This window comes from Perca fluviatilis, chromosome 22 (assembly GCF_010015445.1).
Source record: "Perca fluviatilis chromosome 22, GENO_Pfluv_1.0, whole genome shotgun sequence".
Classification (NCBI taxonomy): Eukaryota; Metazoa; Chordata; class Actinopteri; order Perciformes; family Percidae; genus Perca; species Perca fluviatilis.
This window is the reverse complement of record NC_053133.1, coordinates 16,169,765-16,185,098: the sequence shown is the minus strand read 5'-3', so window position 1 is coordinate 16,185,098 and position 15,334 is coordinate 16,169,765. Positions and strand designations below refer to the sequence as shown.

Here is a 15,334-nt window from a genome sequence, read left to right as displayed (position 1 = left end):
CACACACGCACACACAACATAATCTAAAATGTGACGATGTTAAAGGAAATAAATGTTCTATGTCCATGAATTTGTACCTATTTATTGATGTTATATGTGTTGTTTCTCGCTATATCTGGTTATTGGTTAAGTATGTAAGGCAAGGTTTATGTTTTTTGTTTTCGTGACAGTGTATCAAAAAGCATTTGCCTTTAAAAATAAATAAACAGCAAAACTACTGAAACAGCTTCAAAATGTAGTTGTACCAGAAACGGTTTTTAGGATCTTTGGTTAAACCAGTTGTACGTGAATACATTAAGAGGGTATGTATTACCCTGAATCTAGTCTCACAGGCGGTGCTTCCTCTCAGGTTTCCTACAAATCCCGTTAATGTTAATAATATATACATCCATGACAAATCCCCATGGATGTATTAGCAAATCCCGCCTCGTTTGCTATGATTGTCAGATCTTAATCCCAACCATGGCCCAGCTAAATCTAACCTTCTCTTTTCAAATTTGACGTCAAAAACGTTTATCAAAAATGGTTATCAAAATGATCCTATATGGTTGTTTTAACATGATGTAATGTATCCATGGATGCATTATATTTAATGTAACTAGCCTAAACAAGGCTCACCTCTTGATTGACGGCCACAGTATTTCCTGAAAGACTAAAACAGGGTTCAATATCCTGCAAACAATTTGCAGAAGTGCTTGTGCGCATGCGGGGGTCAGGGTTGACAGTCTCCACACAGTCGTGGAAGGAGTGCGGCGGCTAAGCTAACTCCATCCACCGCAACTAGCTAGCTACATGTGGAGGGTAAAACGGGAAGCATCCCCGACCCTAACTCTGTCAAAATCCCTCTTTTTTACCCAAAACAACTCTAAAGTTCAGCCTCGTCGAATATAAGGGATATTATCTGTTTACAATGAAAGGGTGAGTGTAAGCTTCTGAGTCACGAATAAGTAGTTTAGCAAGAGTAAAGTTTTTCATGTCTGTTTTTTTTCTACAAGGGGAGGAGACGGCTAGGCTAGCTAGCTTGCTAAGCTACTTTTATTTAGGTGTAGGACAAAAATTACAAGCGACAGCTCCGTTACCGAAACAGTTCTGTCATGGATATTCCCGTTAACTTAAGCCGCTTGTCGGTTCGTTTAGGTCGCTAATAAACGGAGCTAACTAACTAGCTAGCTAGCTAGCTGCTAACTGGGAAGCTGAGTCAGTAAACCCGCTTTAACAGACAGACCTAGATCTCAAGTAATGTGTATGTTCGCGATAAAGTCGACAACGAGCTCAACTGAACTTCATCTGCAGTAAGGTAGCCAAGTCAGTTAATACATTGACTAGAGAAGTTACTGGCACACTGAGATGTTGGTCAACCCCGTGAAAACGTTACACCCGACATCCACTTCAGAGTCTGTTCCAGCTTGCTCAGTGTAACTTGACATGTCAAAGTGATGCTCGACGTTGTAACACTTTTTTGGCTACGGTGTGGTTTCATAGATAACATCAGGGCGATTAACGCATGTGTTCAAATGTTAAGATGTTTGGACGGATGCTGCTGGTACTGTATCTTGATAAACTAAGCACGTGACCAGCAGCTGCTTTTTGGATGTGTAGTATCCTATAAATACCACGGTGAACCCCTCAACTTTAAGAGCTGAAGAGTTGTGTTTGGATTACTTACTAAATCACTATAACACATATTCCCAGGTTATATTGACTCTTGATTTTAGCAGGTTCCATTTCTCAGTAAATATAAGGCAAGAATATCAAAATTATTGGCTAGGTATTTATGTTTTGTTGAAACAGTGGATTGTGTCTGGCAAGGAAATACTGTGTGTGACATCCAATTGTGCTGTGTGACATTTGTATGTCATTGTGGCACAGCTTCCACCACATCTGGATTGGCTGTCATTTGATTGGACCGTAGGGGGTAATTTTACCTAGAGGCTGCAGCTTCACAAATAATAAAATTAACCGTCCTCCTGCCGATCATATGCAGCTCGATGTTCAGCAGTCAAAAATTACTTACATTTGTGTTGATTGACTTAAGTAATAAGCAATTGCATTCAAGTTGTTGGTTTTGAAAAAGATGTCAATCACTCAGCAATCTCAGTCTCAAAGTTACCAATTGCATTTGAGTCAAATTATCCTAAATATAACAGTGTACCCGTTGTCAGCCATTTGACCGTTTTGCTCTTGTTCCAGTAGCCGGATCGAGCTGGGGGATGTTACGCCCCACAACATTAAGCAGCTGAAACGCCTGAACCAGGTCATCTTCCCTGTCAGCTACAACGACAAGTTTTACAAAGATGTACTGGAAGTTGGAGAGCTTGCAAAGCTAGGTAAGAAACATCACTCATGTAACTTGCTCCCTAATAACTTCAAAACATTTTTTTAAAGCATGCAGCAAATGCAAGCAAATTTCTGGTGACAGTGAAAGATTAGAAAGTGAAATCACTTGCAGGATTCAGTCCTTGGTCAGTGTTATGTAAGGGATTTAATAACCACATGGATGAAAAGCATTCTTTAACAGCTTGGTTTCCATAAATGAAGTAGAAAAAGTACTCCAATACACGGCCAATTATTGACCTAATCAAATTACGTTGTTATGAAAACCTTTACATTTCCCCTTCTAGCAATCATTACTTTAGAAGAAAGTAAGGATTCCCTGTCTGTTGGTGCTGTTTCAGTCTTACCGCTTTGTTTTGCAGCATACTTCAATGACATTGCAGTGGGTGCTGTGTGCTGTAGAGTGGACCACTCTCAGAACCAGAAGAGACTGTACATCATGACGCTCGGCTGTCTAGCACCCTATCGTAGACTTGGAATTGGTAAGGAGTTCTGCATCTCTAAAAGACGCTGCAGTGCACATTGTGATCTTGTGTTTTGTTTTTCCAACTTTGCCTTTGTCTTTTTCTCCAGGTACTAAGATGCTGAATCATGTGCTAAACATCTGTGAGAAGGACGGCACTTTTGACAACATTTACCTGTAAGTGTCCAATTGCAGAAGGTGTATGAGGAGATGTCATTGCAGCTTTGGCTGATTCTACAAACACATATTTACAGTATAAATTAATTAGATATTTTTACTTAAACAGATCGAGTCTTTCCACGGTAGTGCAAACACATCAATTCATTCCATTGTTACTTTTTGAGCAATTCTTCAAACTGTTCTAACCCTAACTACATTTCTTCTCTTCCCTCTCCACAGTCATGTGCAGATCAGCAATGAGTCAGCCATTCACTTTTACCAGAAGTTTGGCTTTGAGATCATCGAAACAAAAAAGAATTACTACAAGAGGATAGAGCCCGCAGATGCCCATGTGTTGCAGAAGAGTCTGCGCAGCCCATGTGCACCGCCCACCGGAGAGCTTCAGAAGGCAGAGTAACGGCACAGATGTGCCCGCCTCTACAGAAACAGAACTGTGACAAATGCCCCAGGGTCGACACATTAAACACTTTCTTCAAAGGACGCTAAAAAGAGAAAACAAATTTAAAGTACAAAAAAAAAGCTGCATTTATTTTGCAAAGGGATCCCCTTTGATTTTTGCATATTTTATTGCTCCCCTCTCCTCATACAGATAATTGAAAATGACAAAAAAGCTCAGTATCCAAAAGTGCTCCGATTGACAAAGTTGCCAACTTCAGACAGTTTTAGACTTAGGGGAGGGTGTGGTGATTGCAAAGCATACTGTTTGTGTTTGAGTTGTTTTTATGCGGTTATAAGGCTAATGGGGACATATCTATACTGTTGAGCAAAAGAAAACCGTTGGTTTAAAGCTGTAAAAGTGTTTGGAAGACCATAACTTACACACACACACACACACAAAACACACACACAACACACAAGTCAAAGCTGGTCAGCTTGGAATGATGCTTTGAGTTGTTACATGGAAAGGTCACAACTCTATTCCCTCACCACCGAACCCTGGGATTTATGGGAAATAAGTCTGACCAGCTTGTTGATATGTCATGTCCAGAGGGGAAAAGCAGAAATGTATCCCCTCGGTTCTGACGTAAAGAAAGCTGAACTGTTTTGAGGTGGTGGGAAAACGTGGTTATCACTCCTAATTTCTGAATAACTTTATTTTCCAGCCTGTTAATTTAATTACCCTTCAACTGTTTTTTTTGTTTTTTGTTTTTTAACATTAAAATGGCAAATGGTTCAGAGGTTCTCCTGGGTTTACTACTAATAGTGAAAACATTAAAGAATGAAAGTAATAACAAAATATTGTATTGAATGGGTTTCTGAGAAAGGCACACCACATAATCTTGTGGGATGTTTGAATAACAAAAGATTGGCTGTTTGGGATTGGATATGGGCATTATTTTCAGTAGTATAATGAAGGTGTGGGAGGATGTGTGTCTCTAAACACATGAAAGTGTTCTGAGACATCTTACCTTAAACACCTTTCAGAATTGGTCTTTTCTAACTACCTGCCTCAGGTTCTGTTAAACACCCTTAGGTTTGGAAGCTCAGCTAAAGTTTTGGTATGGTCTCTTCAACTGTGTTTTACCCAGAGGAAGCTCTGTCCCCTCTGCATGCGAGAGTTGTGTCCTCTCTACTGTAGTATAAGCATGTTTTTTCCTTTCTTTGAAGAATTTTATCTTTTCTGGAGCTCTATATTGTAAGACTTTTTAACGTCTAAATAAAGGATTACTATTTGCAGTAAATGTGTTGTTAATTGTATTATTCTGTTTCATTAACATGGTGAATTATTAGCTAAGAGCATAGAATTATAATTGAAAATTCATTTTAAAACACTTCAACAGCATACATGTCTAGGTGCATTCGTCCCTGGATGCCCTTTTATACGTCGTGATTGGCTGAAACCTCCCACAGCTGGAATACTATTGGCTGTCAGCTACCCCAGAGCCCTCCCCTTTCTGCACAAGCTAGGTGTATCTAGATTGTTTTGAGTAATGAGTTGAGTTTAATGCTCTGCTAACCAACAGTTAGCCTCCAATCTCAAAGTACTTGCAGCGACAGATAGTCCCCAAAAATGCCGAGGCTAGAGGTTAGTGGAAACTACCATCCATTAGCAGCCTTTTATCACCAGGGACACGAAAAAATCCGCCATTAATTTGCTTAATAATTATGTCCGTAACGGTAAAGTAAGCTAGCTATTAGCCAGCTAGCTAGCAGAAAGCTAGCTGAATAGGTAATTGTTCAGGCTGCTAACGTTAGTTTTTTGTTGGTTAAGTGATAGACGGGATAATAATCTGAAAATCACTTGATGTCAACAACGTAAACCAGGACTCACAGCTGTGAGTGCAATTCGTTAAACATGTTGTAATTATGCTGTAATATGCATGTAAATGAGTTTATGTTAGCTGTAAAGCTAAGTTAGCATCTAGTTATAGAAGCTCAGTCTATCTTATCAATGTCTTTTGATTTGATATCTATTGCTGTACCAAATTATATTACTACATAACTGCTGGATAATTGCATCTGAATGTTTCTCTCTTTGGTGTTCGTCGTGTCATCATACTTATTTAAAATGCATAGTCTGTCCGGATGTTTTATGTGTTCATTGCAGGATGGGCACGGAAGGGATTTAAGGTCCAGCTGTTAATTTGTTGACTGGTACCTTATAACTGTAAGGACATAATGCCAGAGATGACTGAATCTCAGACACCCGGTCGTAAACCCAAGTAAGGATGTTTGAGATATCTGCTCTTTATTGTTGTTACCAAATTATTAATAGAGGCACATAGTTGTACATAGTTGTAATGTATTTGTATTTTGCAGAAAGAAGAAAAACAAAGAATCACACAATGCAGGTGAAATAATATCTCCTGTTATGCTTCTTTTCAAACCTTGCTGCTTAATAGTGAACATATATTTATTGTGGAGGGTTTCTTTACTTGGTGGTAACTATAAATGTAACTGGACATTAAAGTTTAGTCTCTTCTCTATATAGTTGAGAGACACAGAAAAGAGAAGATTAATGCTGGGATTAACCGCATTGGTAATCTTCTGCCCTGTTCCCAGGCACTGAAACAGGTAAGAGACAAGCTGGCATTATTGTTTTGCCTTCTCAGTAACATGTTATGGTCAAATTAGTGTTTGTACAGGCCAGTTAACTGCTGTTGTGTTGTGTTTTCATATTAAACCTTTATTCGATCATCTATAGAGTAAGATCATGATCTTGGACCAGGCCGTTCGCTACATCACTGAACTGAAGAAACAAAATGATACATTGCTTCTGGAAGGAGGTGATAAAGTCCAAGGTAAAATTTAACAATAAGTATACCTCACACATGTTTTTTGCAGTAGTGCACACCTTGATTTTCTCATAGTTGAAATTATGAAAATGTGACTATACATTTTGTGCACTTGGAATCGTACAGTAAGACAAAGTACACTTGATTGATTATATGTGTGCTTGGTCTCTGTGCAGCGGAGGAGATCCGTCGGCTACGGCGTCAGATGGAGGAGCTGAGGAGGGAGAGTGCTCACTACATCGAGCTCCTCAAAGCCCATGATATTAACATTCTAGAAGACCCCACAGTTCACTGGAAGGGCAAACAGCATTGCGCCAAAGTGGCAAAGGTGACCCCCACTCACCAACTCCCAAAGGGGATCATCGTCTATTCCAATGGCAATGTGATGTGCCCAGCAGGGAAGGAGAGTAGCCCAGCGAAACAACCTTCTGAAACATTAATTCTTCAGCCTCCTAAAGTCACTGCTAGGTTGAGGGTTAATGGAGCACTGCTGCAAGTTAATACCTCCTCATCCACCCCTGCACTTCTCCCTGGGTCAACCGCCACACCCATCCAGTCTACACCTGGCCTGAGAATGATAGAGCAGTGTGTGGTCGAGACACCGACTGCAGCCACCAGTCTGCCACCCTCTGTGTCTTACATCACCCTCCAGATCCCTGCAGCCACCACAGCCCTGTCCCAACAACCGCAGCCTGCCGCCCCAGTCCAGACCCTCACCATAGCAGCCACCTCAGCCTCACAGCTCTCCACTGAAAGCCCTGCTCAGCCCATGTCCAATCTCACCACACTTACCCAGGCTATAGCCACATCCAGAGCAGCAGCATCAGAGGTTTGCTCTTGGGTCACACAGGACCCTGCTATTAGGACTGTAAGTTACACTGCTATCCCCAACAGCCAAGCCCTTCTTAGGGCTGGGGCTGCAGGCAGCACACAGACTACCTGGACAACGCTGCAGATGGCAGGGAACACAGTGCAGCCAGTCTGTCAGAGTCTCCCCACCCCAGAGGTCATCAGTACCACCCAGGCTGTCCAGCAGTTGACTCTGTGCCCAATGGGCAACAAACCCTCTGTTCAGCCCATTCAAATACAAATGCAACCACATGTGCCTGTACAGCAAGCACCCATTACAGCCCACATTCAAGCGCAGCCCTTTCAGAGAGCACCCCAGCTACGGCCCGCAATTCTGAACCAGGCACAGACTCAGCCTGTTCTAGCCCCCCAACCACAGTGTGCTGTTCTCTCCCATTCAGCCATAGTACCCCAACCAGGTGTGGTGGCCCACCCTGCAGTCGTGCCATCGCAGCCCCAGTCCGCTGTACTTCAACCAGCAGCATTGGTTTCCCATCCACCGACAGCCCTCATATCTCAGCCTCAGCCCATTGCTCAGCCAGCCCTGGTGCCCCAGCCACAGGCCACTGTGCTGCCCCTCCTTCAGACCATGCAGGTGCTGCAGGTCAACACAACTGGAGGGACAGCCTCAGGCGTAACAGCACCACAGAACACCAACAACCCAAGTGTGGTCATCCTGCAGCAGGCTAGTTCTTGCCCAACCCAGTCAGTTGTAAGGGAAGAAATAACCAATCAGACACCGTGTCAGCATATTGTAATCATCCAGGCACCCAATCAGGTTGCACCTGCCCCTCAGAATCCTCAGGTTGGCATAGTGCCTGCTGCTGTGCCCACTGCAGTACCGGTTGTGTCTACTCAAGTACCAACAGCCAGCAGTTCAACATCTGCTACTTCCTTACAGAGTGTTGGGGGAAAGCAACTGGTGCACATTCTCCCACGCCCTGTTCAGCCTCATATGAACCATCCCCTTCAGGTCACTCAGGCCTCCTCTTCCCCACCTGTTCCTCCAACCCCACAGACTATCACTGTGAACGGCCAGGTGTTTGCCTTGCAGCCCATGAAGACCTCTGACAAATCCAGCTCCCAGGCTGGCCAGAGTACACTCCAGCTGGTCCAGCCCACCACCACTGAAGAACCAACTACTAATGTGGCCCTCAACAGTTTAGGTGCACTCAGCAGTCTCAATCAGAGCATCTCTCAGGGCCTTCCACTTACCATTTCTAGCCAGAACAATGGTCAGCCTCCAGCTGCTCCATCATCAGTAGTCCAGCAGAAGCAGCCTCCTGCTCCAGCATCCGTCCCTGGCACCACACTTGCTCTACCTGCCCGGCAGCTACAGGTACCTTGTTTGAACCCAGTCAAATCAGGGCTGATGGTTAATGCCTCTACACCTCCAGGAAAGAGGCTTCGCACAACTTTAAATACAAAGAGGGCAACAGCTAAAAGGACTAAACCAGCCAAGAAAAAAGAGCTTAGTCAGGCACCACCTGCTGTTGCTGTTTCAGCCAAGCCAGTGGTTGCTGCAGGAGAGACGGTTCAAGTTTCAGTATGTCAAGTTTTACAGTCCTCGACTGTAAAGGTCACAGACATTCCCCCCACTTGTACCACAGCTGTCACAACTACAGATTGTAGTGTAGCTGTAGGGAATGTCACCTCTACACAAAATACTCAGCTGATGATTGTGTGTAGTTCATCTAGTGAGTCACCTGTATTTAGTCAGTCCCATCCACAGAGCAAAAGCGCTGTCAGTGCAACTCAGACTGATGTATTCAGTCATACTAACACTAGTGGTATGGCAATTTCAGTTCCAACTGTCAATGCCACATCGGTCAAGCCAACAGTTAGTGCAGCTGTGGCCATTGAAAGTAAACCAGCTGTAGTTTCTGGCAACAACTCAACAGTAACCAAACTCCCAGTTCCAGAGGTTAAACAGCCAGCCACCAGTGCAGGAACTAGCACAACACAGAGTAAGTCAGCTGCTGCTGCCACCACTGCTGTTTCGAAACAGAGCAAATCTGTGGTCAGCTCTGCAGACTCTGAGACTCTGTACACCTCCACCACTGTTTCTACTGCATGTCTGACACCAGTCTGCACCAGCAGTATCCCAGCAACTGCACCAGTATCTTTACATCAGGCGACACAACCAACTTCAGTATGTCGTCCCCAGGTATCTAATACCCAAGTTCCTCTGCCCTGTAATAAACCTCAGTCTCAGCCCACCACATCACCCTTGGTGTACACAACTGTAGCACTCTCATCACCTGCCGCAACTTTTTCTGCATCACACAGCTCTATCACAGCCCCTACAACAAGTTCAGAGTTTAGGAAAAGGGTCGCAACCAGTAGAGCTCCAACACAGCAGACTGATGTGAATATGCCCAACCTCTCCCCCTGCCATCCCGCTGAAGTCAAACCAGCCCAGCCCCCTAGAAGAGACAGGGAAGCTCAGGTAGAGAGACACTCCACAGCAGCAGATAAAGATGGCTTAGTGGCAGCAACTTCTGGCACTCCTTATAGAAAGGATTCTGCCCTATCTCAACAGGTGTACACTAACCTTGACGATCAAACTATAGAGCACCCTATGACATCTAGCAGACAGACAGATTCTCCCATGTCTTCAGGGGCAGTGGGAGGCAGAGGGTTCTCTGTGGCATCCATGCTTCCCCAGGGCCACACTATTGGTGCGTCATCTGGCTCCTTTGGAACATATACATTCACCTCGGAGCAGGCAGAAATGCTGGCCTTGGCCATGCTAGAACAGGACAGTCCAGGAAGGCGGAGTGGAAGCTGCACTGTTAACACTGGTTCAGCAAACCCCACTGCAGCAGCATGGGAGCCCCCAAAAACCCCAGCAGTGTCCAGCAGTAAAGAAAGGGGCGTAACTGGACAGCAGGCAAAAGTGACTAAACCCATGGACACAGTAACAGTTAAACCCACTGTCCAGGTATCTGTCAGAGGACATGCTGGGGAGGGGCCCAATGGAAGCAGACATCCACAAAACATGTCATACTCCCAGTCCCTGACCCAGGTCCAGTCTCAGAGCTCATCCCAGAGTGGCACTGTGGCTAGCCTCAGTGTCAACAATCTGATCAGGCCCAGCTCCAGTCAGCAACCCTACCCTGGCTCTCCCAGTCTTGTTGGCCAACAGGGCTCAGTTCCCTCACCTGTAGGGACCTCAGCCCACATATCCCAACCCCCAAACAATGCCCTCTCACCCTGCTCAGGTGCAGCCCAACTGAATGAGTACACCCCCTTAAAGACTGCTTTAATGAGGGCTCAGGCTCAGGCTGGAGTTGGTGAGCGACAAGTGAAGATCATCTCCAAGCGGCAGGCCCAGGAGGAGGTGATGCTAAACACTGGAAAACGGCCCAAGCCTTGCCCTCCATCAGCTACCACTGTTAGCCATATGGACGTGAAAGCACCAGACCACAGCCAGATGATGGTGGGACAGTTGCCCCCCGCATCCTCAGCTGTCATGACAAGGATTCATTCAGAAAGTGGAGGCCCCCTCTTCTCCACAAACTCTTTCATGAGCCCGATAGTTCGGCCCACGGATGGCCACTGCCCTCCGCAGGGACCCCCTGAGCAGAACCAGCCAGGTGTGCTTCATCTGCCCCAGGGTCATTCACAGCATGCTGCAACCCAGCCTGGTCAGCACCTGGGAGGAAACATTTACATGAAACAGCAGCAGCAAGAGCAGCAGAGACACCATCTATATCATTTGCAACACCACCTGACACAGCCTGACCCTGCACAGCGCCACTCACTACACCAGAGGGCGCTTCAGCAGCAGCAGCAGCAGGAGCAGCAGCAGCAGCAGCATGTGCAGAAGAAGCGGGGGCTTGTCAGAGGCAGTCAAACTGGTTCCTCTGCTGGCCTGCAACAGAAGCAGCACCACTTGGAGAAGTCTGGAGTTCAGCAGCAGCAGCAGCAGCAGCACTCACATCAACAACAACAGACACAGCATCAACAGCACACACAGCAGCATCAACAACAGTCGCACCAACAATCACAACAGCATCAACAGCCAACACAACACCAACAGTCTCATCCCCAACAGCACCAACAGCAAACCCATCAACAGCAGCCACAGGCGCAGCATCAACAACACCAACAGCAGCAGCAGCAGTTACAGCAGCAGCAGAGCTCTCACTCCAGACACCAGCAGCATCTACAGCAGCAGATCCAGCAGCAGCAGCACTTTAGACACCAGGAGAAGAGCTGTGAAGCCCAGGCAGCAGGATCCAGGGCCCACCACAGCAGCCACCTGGCCCAGCAGGAGCACCTCAAGGTACATAATGTGACAGTGTCAGATTTAATAAGATTGGAATCGAAGTACAGTTCCACTTGTGGTACCTAGGTTGATCTTGTCTCTGTATATTTTTTATTTAACCGGCCTTTTAAGTGATAGTATTTGATAAACAATTAATTGTGGAACCAACTTATCAGCAAAGTTCTTTTTTTTTAAATTGATTTTTATTTACCGTTTAAACCATATCGAAAATTGGCTGTTCACAACCTAATTGATTTTTCTGAGTGTGTATGTAGCCATTTCTAATTACTTTAGGTATTAATTATGATTACATGATTTAAGAACAAGTCACTACATCAGGTGTGAGATATCTGTCAGCGCAGTCAAATGATAAAACAAAAAAATAATAATAACAAAAATAAACTAATTTAAAACTGTTATGGGCGCCCGGATAGCTCAGTTGAGGTTCAGGTAGAGCAGGCGCCCATATACAGAAGTTTACTCCTCGACGCAAAGGGCCGCGCGTTCGACTCCGACCCGCGGCCCTTTGCTGCGTGTCATTCCCCCTCTCTCTCCCCCCTTTCATGTCTTCAGCTGTTCTGTCAAAATAAAGGCCCAAAATGCCCAACAAAATTATCTTAAAAAAAAAAGAAAGTTAAACTGTTATGCTGGTGTTTTTTGGAACTGGTTGGTAAATTACAAAGACGTAGTTGTAGCAAACCACCGCAGCAGACCACATTTACACTGCCACAGCAAAAAGAATCCTAAAAACAAAATTTTTGCCTGGGAGCTTTTTTCTGTCCTCGGCCTCGCAGTGAAAAAGCAGCCCTGCCCCCATAGCCGCAGTTAAGACAGAGGAATGAAAATTCAAGATTGTGAAGTTATTTAAAGTGAAAAACAATTATTGTAATATCTTGCCAGTTGTTAAAAAAAAAAAAGAGAGAGAGAGAATTATACTGTTTATCTATAAATGTCTGGGAACTGTCAGGAAAAAATGTTGATGAAGATTGATTATATTGATTAATAAGATTTTAAATTAGTAAGACTTTTGTTTGAAACATTTTGACTTTTTCTCTCCCTCAGCCTGGTCAAGACCATAACGCTATGCAGAGGATGATGAGCACTCGGACTCTGGAGCAGCAGCTCATCCCTCCTCCCAGCAATCCCGTGTCCCGTTCGTCTGACCTGGCCTGTGCTCCATCACGGCAGGAACGTCACCGAGTTTCCAGCTACTCTGCAGAGGCACTCATCGGTAAAAGTTCCACCAGTGGTGAACAGCAGCAGCGTATGGGTCTCCACCTTCAGCCTGGGCGCAGTGCCACACAGGAGCAGCCAGACCTCCGCGGTTACCTGGACACATCACGAGGGAAGGCCAACATTGCACACAACCCACAGAACCGCCTGCCCTCTGACCATCCAGGATCCACTGATGTTCAGCGGGTCTCAGAGTGTCCGCCATTCAAGGTCATGGGAGGAGGAGCACATCAACTCGGTGGTTTTGATGTTCAGGTGTCTCGTGGGAGTGACATGACCCCTAAGTCCTCCCAGAGGGGCCCTCAGGGGCAGCAGCAGCAGGGCGGATTCAGGATGGGTGTTGGCCCTCCAGCAGATGGCAGGAACCGCTACAGTGCAGCTCATCCTGGCTCACAGGGAGTACAGGTTGGCCTCCCCCGGGAGCAAGAAGGTTGTCACCAGAGTTTCATGCAAAGCCTCCTTTCCCCCCACCTTCCTGAGCAGAGCAACCACCAGCGAGCAATGCAGTGCTGTCCCCCAGTCAGCATGGAGTACAGCTGTGTGCCTGGAAGCTCTTCGGGAGACATACAGGCCAAGGCCTCCAGCCCCAGTGTGCCCCAGACACAGAAGGCCCCAGCTATGCGGATCGGAGAGGGCAACAAGGGCCATATTTCTCAGGTCAGCAGTAATATGCATGGAGGCCCAGGTGTGCGCACAGGTCTCCCCCACCCTCCAACCCCACACAGCAGCTCTGAGCCAGGCCGCTCCTCTGCCCCCTCCAGACCACCCACTGCTGTTAGCCAGCACTCCCGCCACATCGCCCGGGATACTCAGCCCACCAAGCTGAGACCTGGTGACCGGCCTCGATCAGGTACTCTGAGACAGAGCAACCCCTTTGAGCCTGAGGGCCACCTGCCTCTGCCCTCTGGAGGAGGGGTGCTGCTGGGCAGACCACAGTCTGGAGGAGAGGCACGACGCAGCACTATCGTTCGCTTTATGGCAGATAGTGCTCAGGTTCCTAGTGACAACAACCTGATTCCTGACCAACACCTAACACAAAACTTTGGTTTCCCCTTTATTCCAGAGGGAGGGATGAATCCTCCTCCCATCAATGCTAACTCCACATTCATCCCTCCAGTCAGCCAGCCCAACACCTCCCGTACACCGTCCCTTCTGCCTGTGGAGGCCCAGAACACTTTACCCTCCTTCTACCCTTCCTATTCTCCAGCTGCTCACCCCAGCCTTCCCAGCGATGTCACCCTCCAGTACTTTCCCAACCAAATGTTTACCAGCCCTAGTGCCGACAAGGGCAGCGCTCCTCCACTCAATAACCGCTTTGGCTCCATCCTCTCACCGCCTCGCCCTGTGGGTTTTGGCCAGCCCAGCTTCCCCTTGCTTCCAGATATGCCCCCTATGCCCATTGCCAACTCATCTGGAATCACCCCTCACATATCCAACTTCAGCCTCACCTCTCTGTTCCCCGAGATTGCCACAGGCATGCCCACTGACGGTTCGGCCATGCCAATGTCTCCCCTGCTGTCTCTCTCCAACACCTCGGCTGCCGACTCTGGCAAGCAGCCCAATCGTCCTGCCCACAACATCAGCCACATTCTAGGCCATGACGGCAGCTCAGCTGTGTGAGGAGAGTTCCTGCTGCATTTTGATGAACTGGTGTTCTGAAGTGAAGTTTAATTTTCAGTTTGAGTTATGTTGTTCTTTTAAATGTTCAACAAGTTCAGAAAGTGGTGGGGAAGCACCCGATGAAACGACACCATGTCTGTCTGATTGTTTACATGTTCGCATAGTTTCAATCTCAAATGTATTTCCTTTGGCATATGTATGATGTTTACGGAAGAGGATTAGGGCCACATGTGAAAAATGTATTTGAGTTCTGAGTTTAAAGTCAGAATTCTCAGAAAAATGCCAGATTCCTCGAATTCTGACTTTTTACTCTGAATTCTTACTTTAAAGGTCTAGTGCGTAATGCGTTTAGTTCATTATCGAAATCTGTGTTGCCTGTTTTTCTTCGGCCAGAAAAAGAAAGGATATTGAAAAGAGCAAGAGACTGGCTTTTTGAAGCGTGAAGGCTACCGTAGCTGTAATACGTACTTTGAACTGCGAGGTGCAAGAGAGTTGATATATGATCTCTTAACACTAGATGGGAGAAATTCCCACACATTGGACCTTTCAACTCAGAACTCAAATTTTTTCACGTGTCCCTAATCCTCTTCCGTAGATGTCAACGTTATAATTTGTAATATTTCAAAACTCTTTTGAATTTAACGTGACCAGAAAATGTGGTCCTTATTAGTTTGTTGGTTAAACCGACTGTTTGGTGGTAAAACAAAATCTAATTTAGGTTTAGAACCTTAATTTAATGTTTTCTTTGTAATTAAGAAACCTTCTGCACAGTTACTTACCAATGTAATTTACTAACTTATATCAGGTTGTACTGTACATAATTTTTTTTTTTTCAAAAGCTATTTTGTAAATACCAGTGTTTCATATCAGAATTGTTAATTATGTATGTATTTGTATATACAAAATTGATTAATAAAGTTTATAAGGTGACATTTGTATTTGCTGCTGACTAAAGAATTGTGTTTCTTGCACCACTAGATGGCACTTGAACTAACTTTTGTTTTTTGTGGCTCCTGGGGGTTGTTTTAGAATCTACCAGTGGGAGAAACAATGAAAATTAGTGGTGGTAGTGGTGACTTTATTCCAACAACAGTGGATTTTAAACTAAATTGCCACATCTGTAGAAGGAAATTACACAGCAAATCA

At 45.6% G+C, this 15,334-nt stretch overlaps 2 protein-coding genes across 4 annotated transcripts; both read left to right on the top strand.

Annotated features, from left to right (window-relative positions):
- The first annotated feature begins 693 nt into the window (after nucleotides 1-693).
- naa50 (N-alpha-acetyltransferase 50, NatE catalytic subunit) lies at nucleotides 694-4,659 on the top strand. Of its 2 annotated transcripts, none has more exons than XM_039789587.1 (5): nucleotides 694-918; nucleotides 2,194-2,327; nucleotides 2,697-2,816; nucleotides 2,908-2,974; nucleotides 3,197-4,659. In XM_039789587.1, exons 1-5 carry the CDS (start codon nucleotides 911-913, stop codon nucleotides 3,372-3,374), a joined length of 507 nt encoding a protein of 168 aa, XP_039645521.1. In that variant the 5' UTR covers nucleotides 694-910; the 3' UTR covers nucleotides 3,375-4,659. The 2 variants fall into 2 exon arrangements, with proteins under 2 accessions (XP_039645521.1, XP_039645520.1); XM_039789586.1 differs by having other exon boundaries at nucleotides 695-918; nucleotides 2,191-2,327.
- Nucleotides 4,660-4,896: 237 nt separating this feature from the next.
- Nucleotides 4,897-15,120, top strand: LOC120551982 (basic helix-loop-helix domain-containing protein USF3). 2 transcript variants are annotated; one of them, XM_039789580.1, is made up of 7 exons: nucleotides 4,897-5,003; nucleotides 5,526-5,640; nucleotides 5,738-5,769; nucleotides 5,910-5,992; nucleotides 6,123-6,219; nucleotides 6,390-11,353; nucleotides 12,398-15,120. In XM_039789580.1, exons 2-7 carry the CDS (start codon nucleotides 5,597-5,599, stop codon nucleotides 14,186-14,188), a joined length of 7,011 nt encoding a protein of 2,336 aa, XP_039645514.1. In that variant the 5' UTR covers nucleotides 4,897-5,003; nucleotides 5,526-5,596; the 3' UTR covers nucleotides 14,189-15,120. The 2 variants fall into 2 exon arrangements, with proteins under 2 accessions (XP_039645514.1, XP_039645515.1); XM_039789581.1 differs by having other exon boundaries at nucleotides 5,495-5,640.
- Nucleotides 15,121-15,334: the final 214 nt, after the last annotated feature.

Coding starts and splice junctions, on each gene's coding strand:
- LOC120551982 (XM_039789580.1), top strand. CDS start 5,597: ATGCCAGAGATGACTGAATCTCAGACACCCGGTCGTAAACCCAA. Junction 5,993..6,122: donor GTTCCCAGGCACTGAAACAG/GTAAGAGACAAG, acceptor GATCATCTATAG/AGTAAGATCATGATCTTGGA. Junction 11,354..12,397: donor CCCAGCAGGAGCACCTCAAG/GTACATAATGTG, acceptor TCTCTCCCTCAG/CCTGGTCAAGACCATAACGC.
- naa50 (XM_039789586.1), top strand. Junction 2,328..2,696: donor TGGAGAGCTTGCAAAGCTAG/GTAAGAAACATC, acceptor TTTGTTTTGCAG/CATACTTCAATGACATTGCA. Junction 2,817..2,907: donor CTATCGTAGACTTGGAATTG/GTAAGGAGTTCT, acceptor CTTTTTCTCCAG/GTACTAAGATGCTGAATCAT.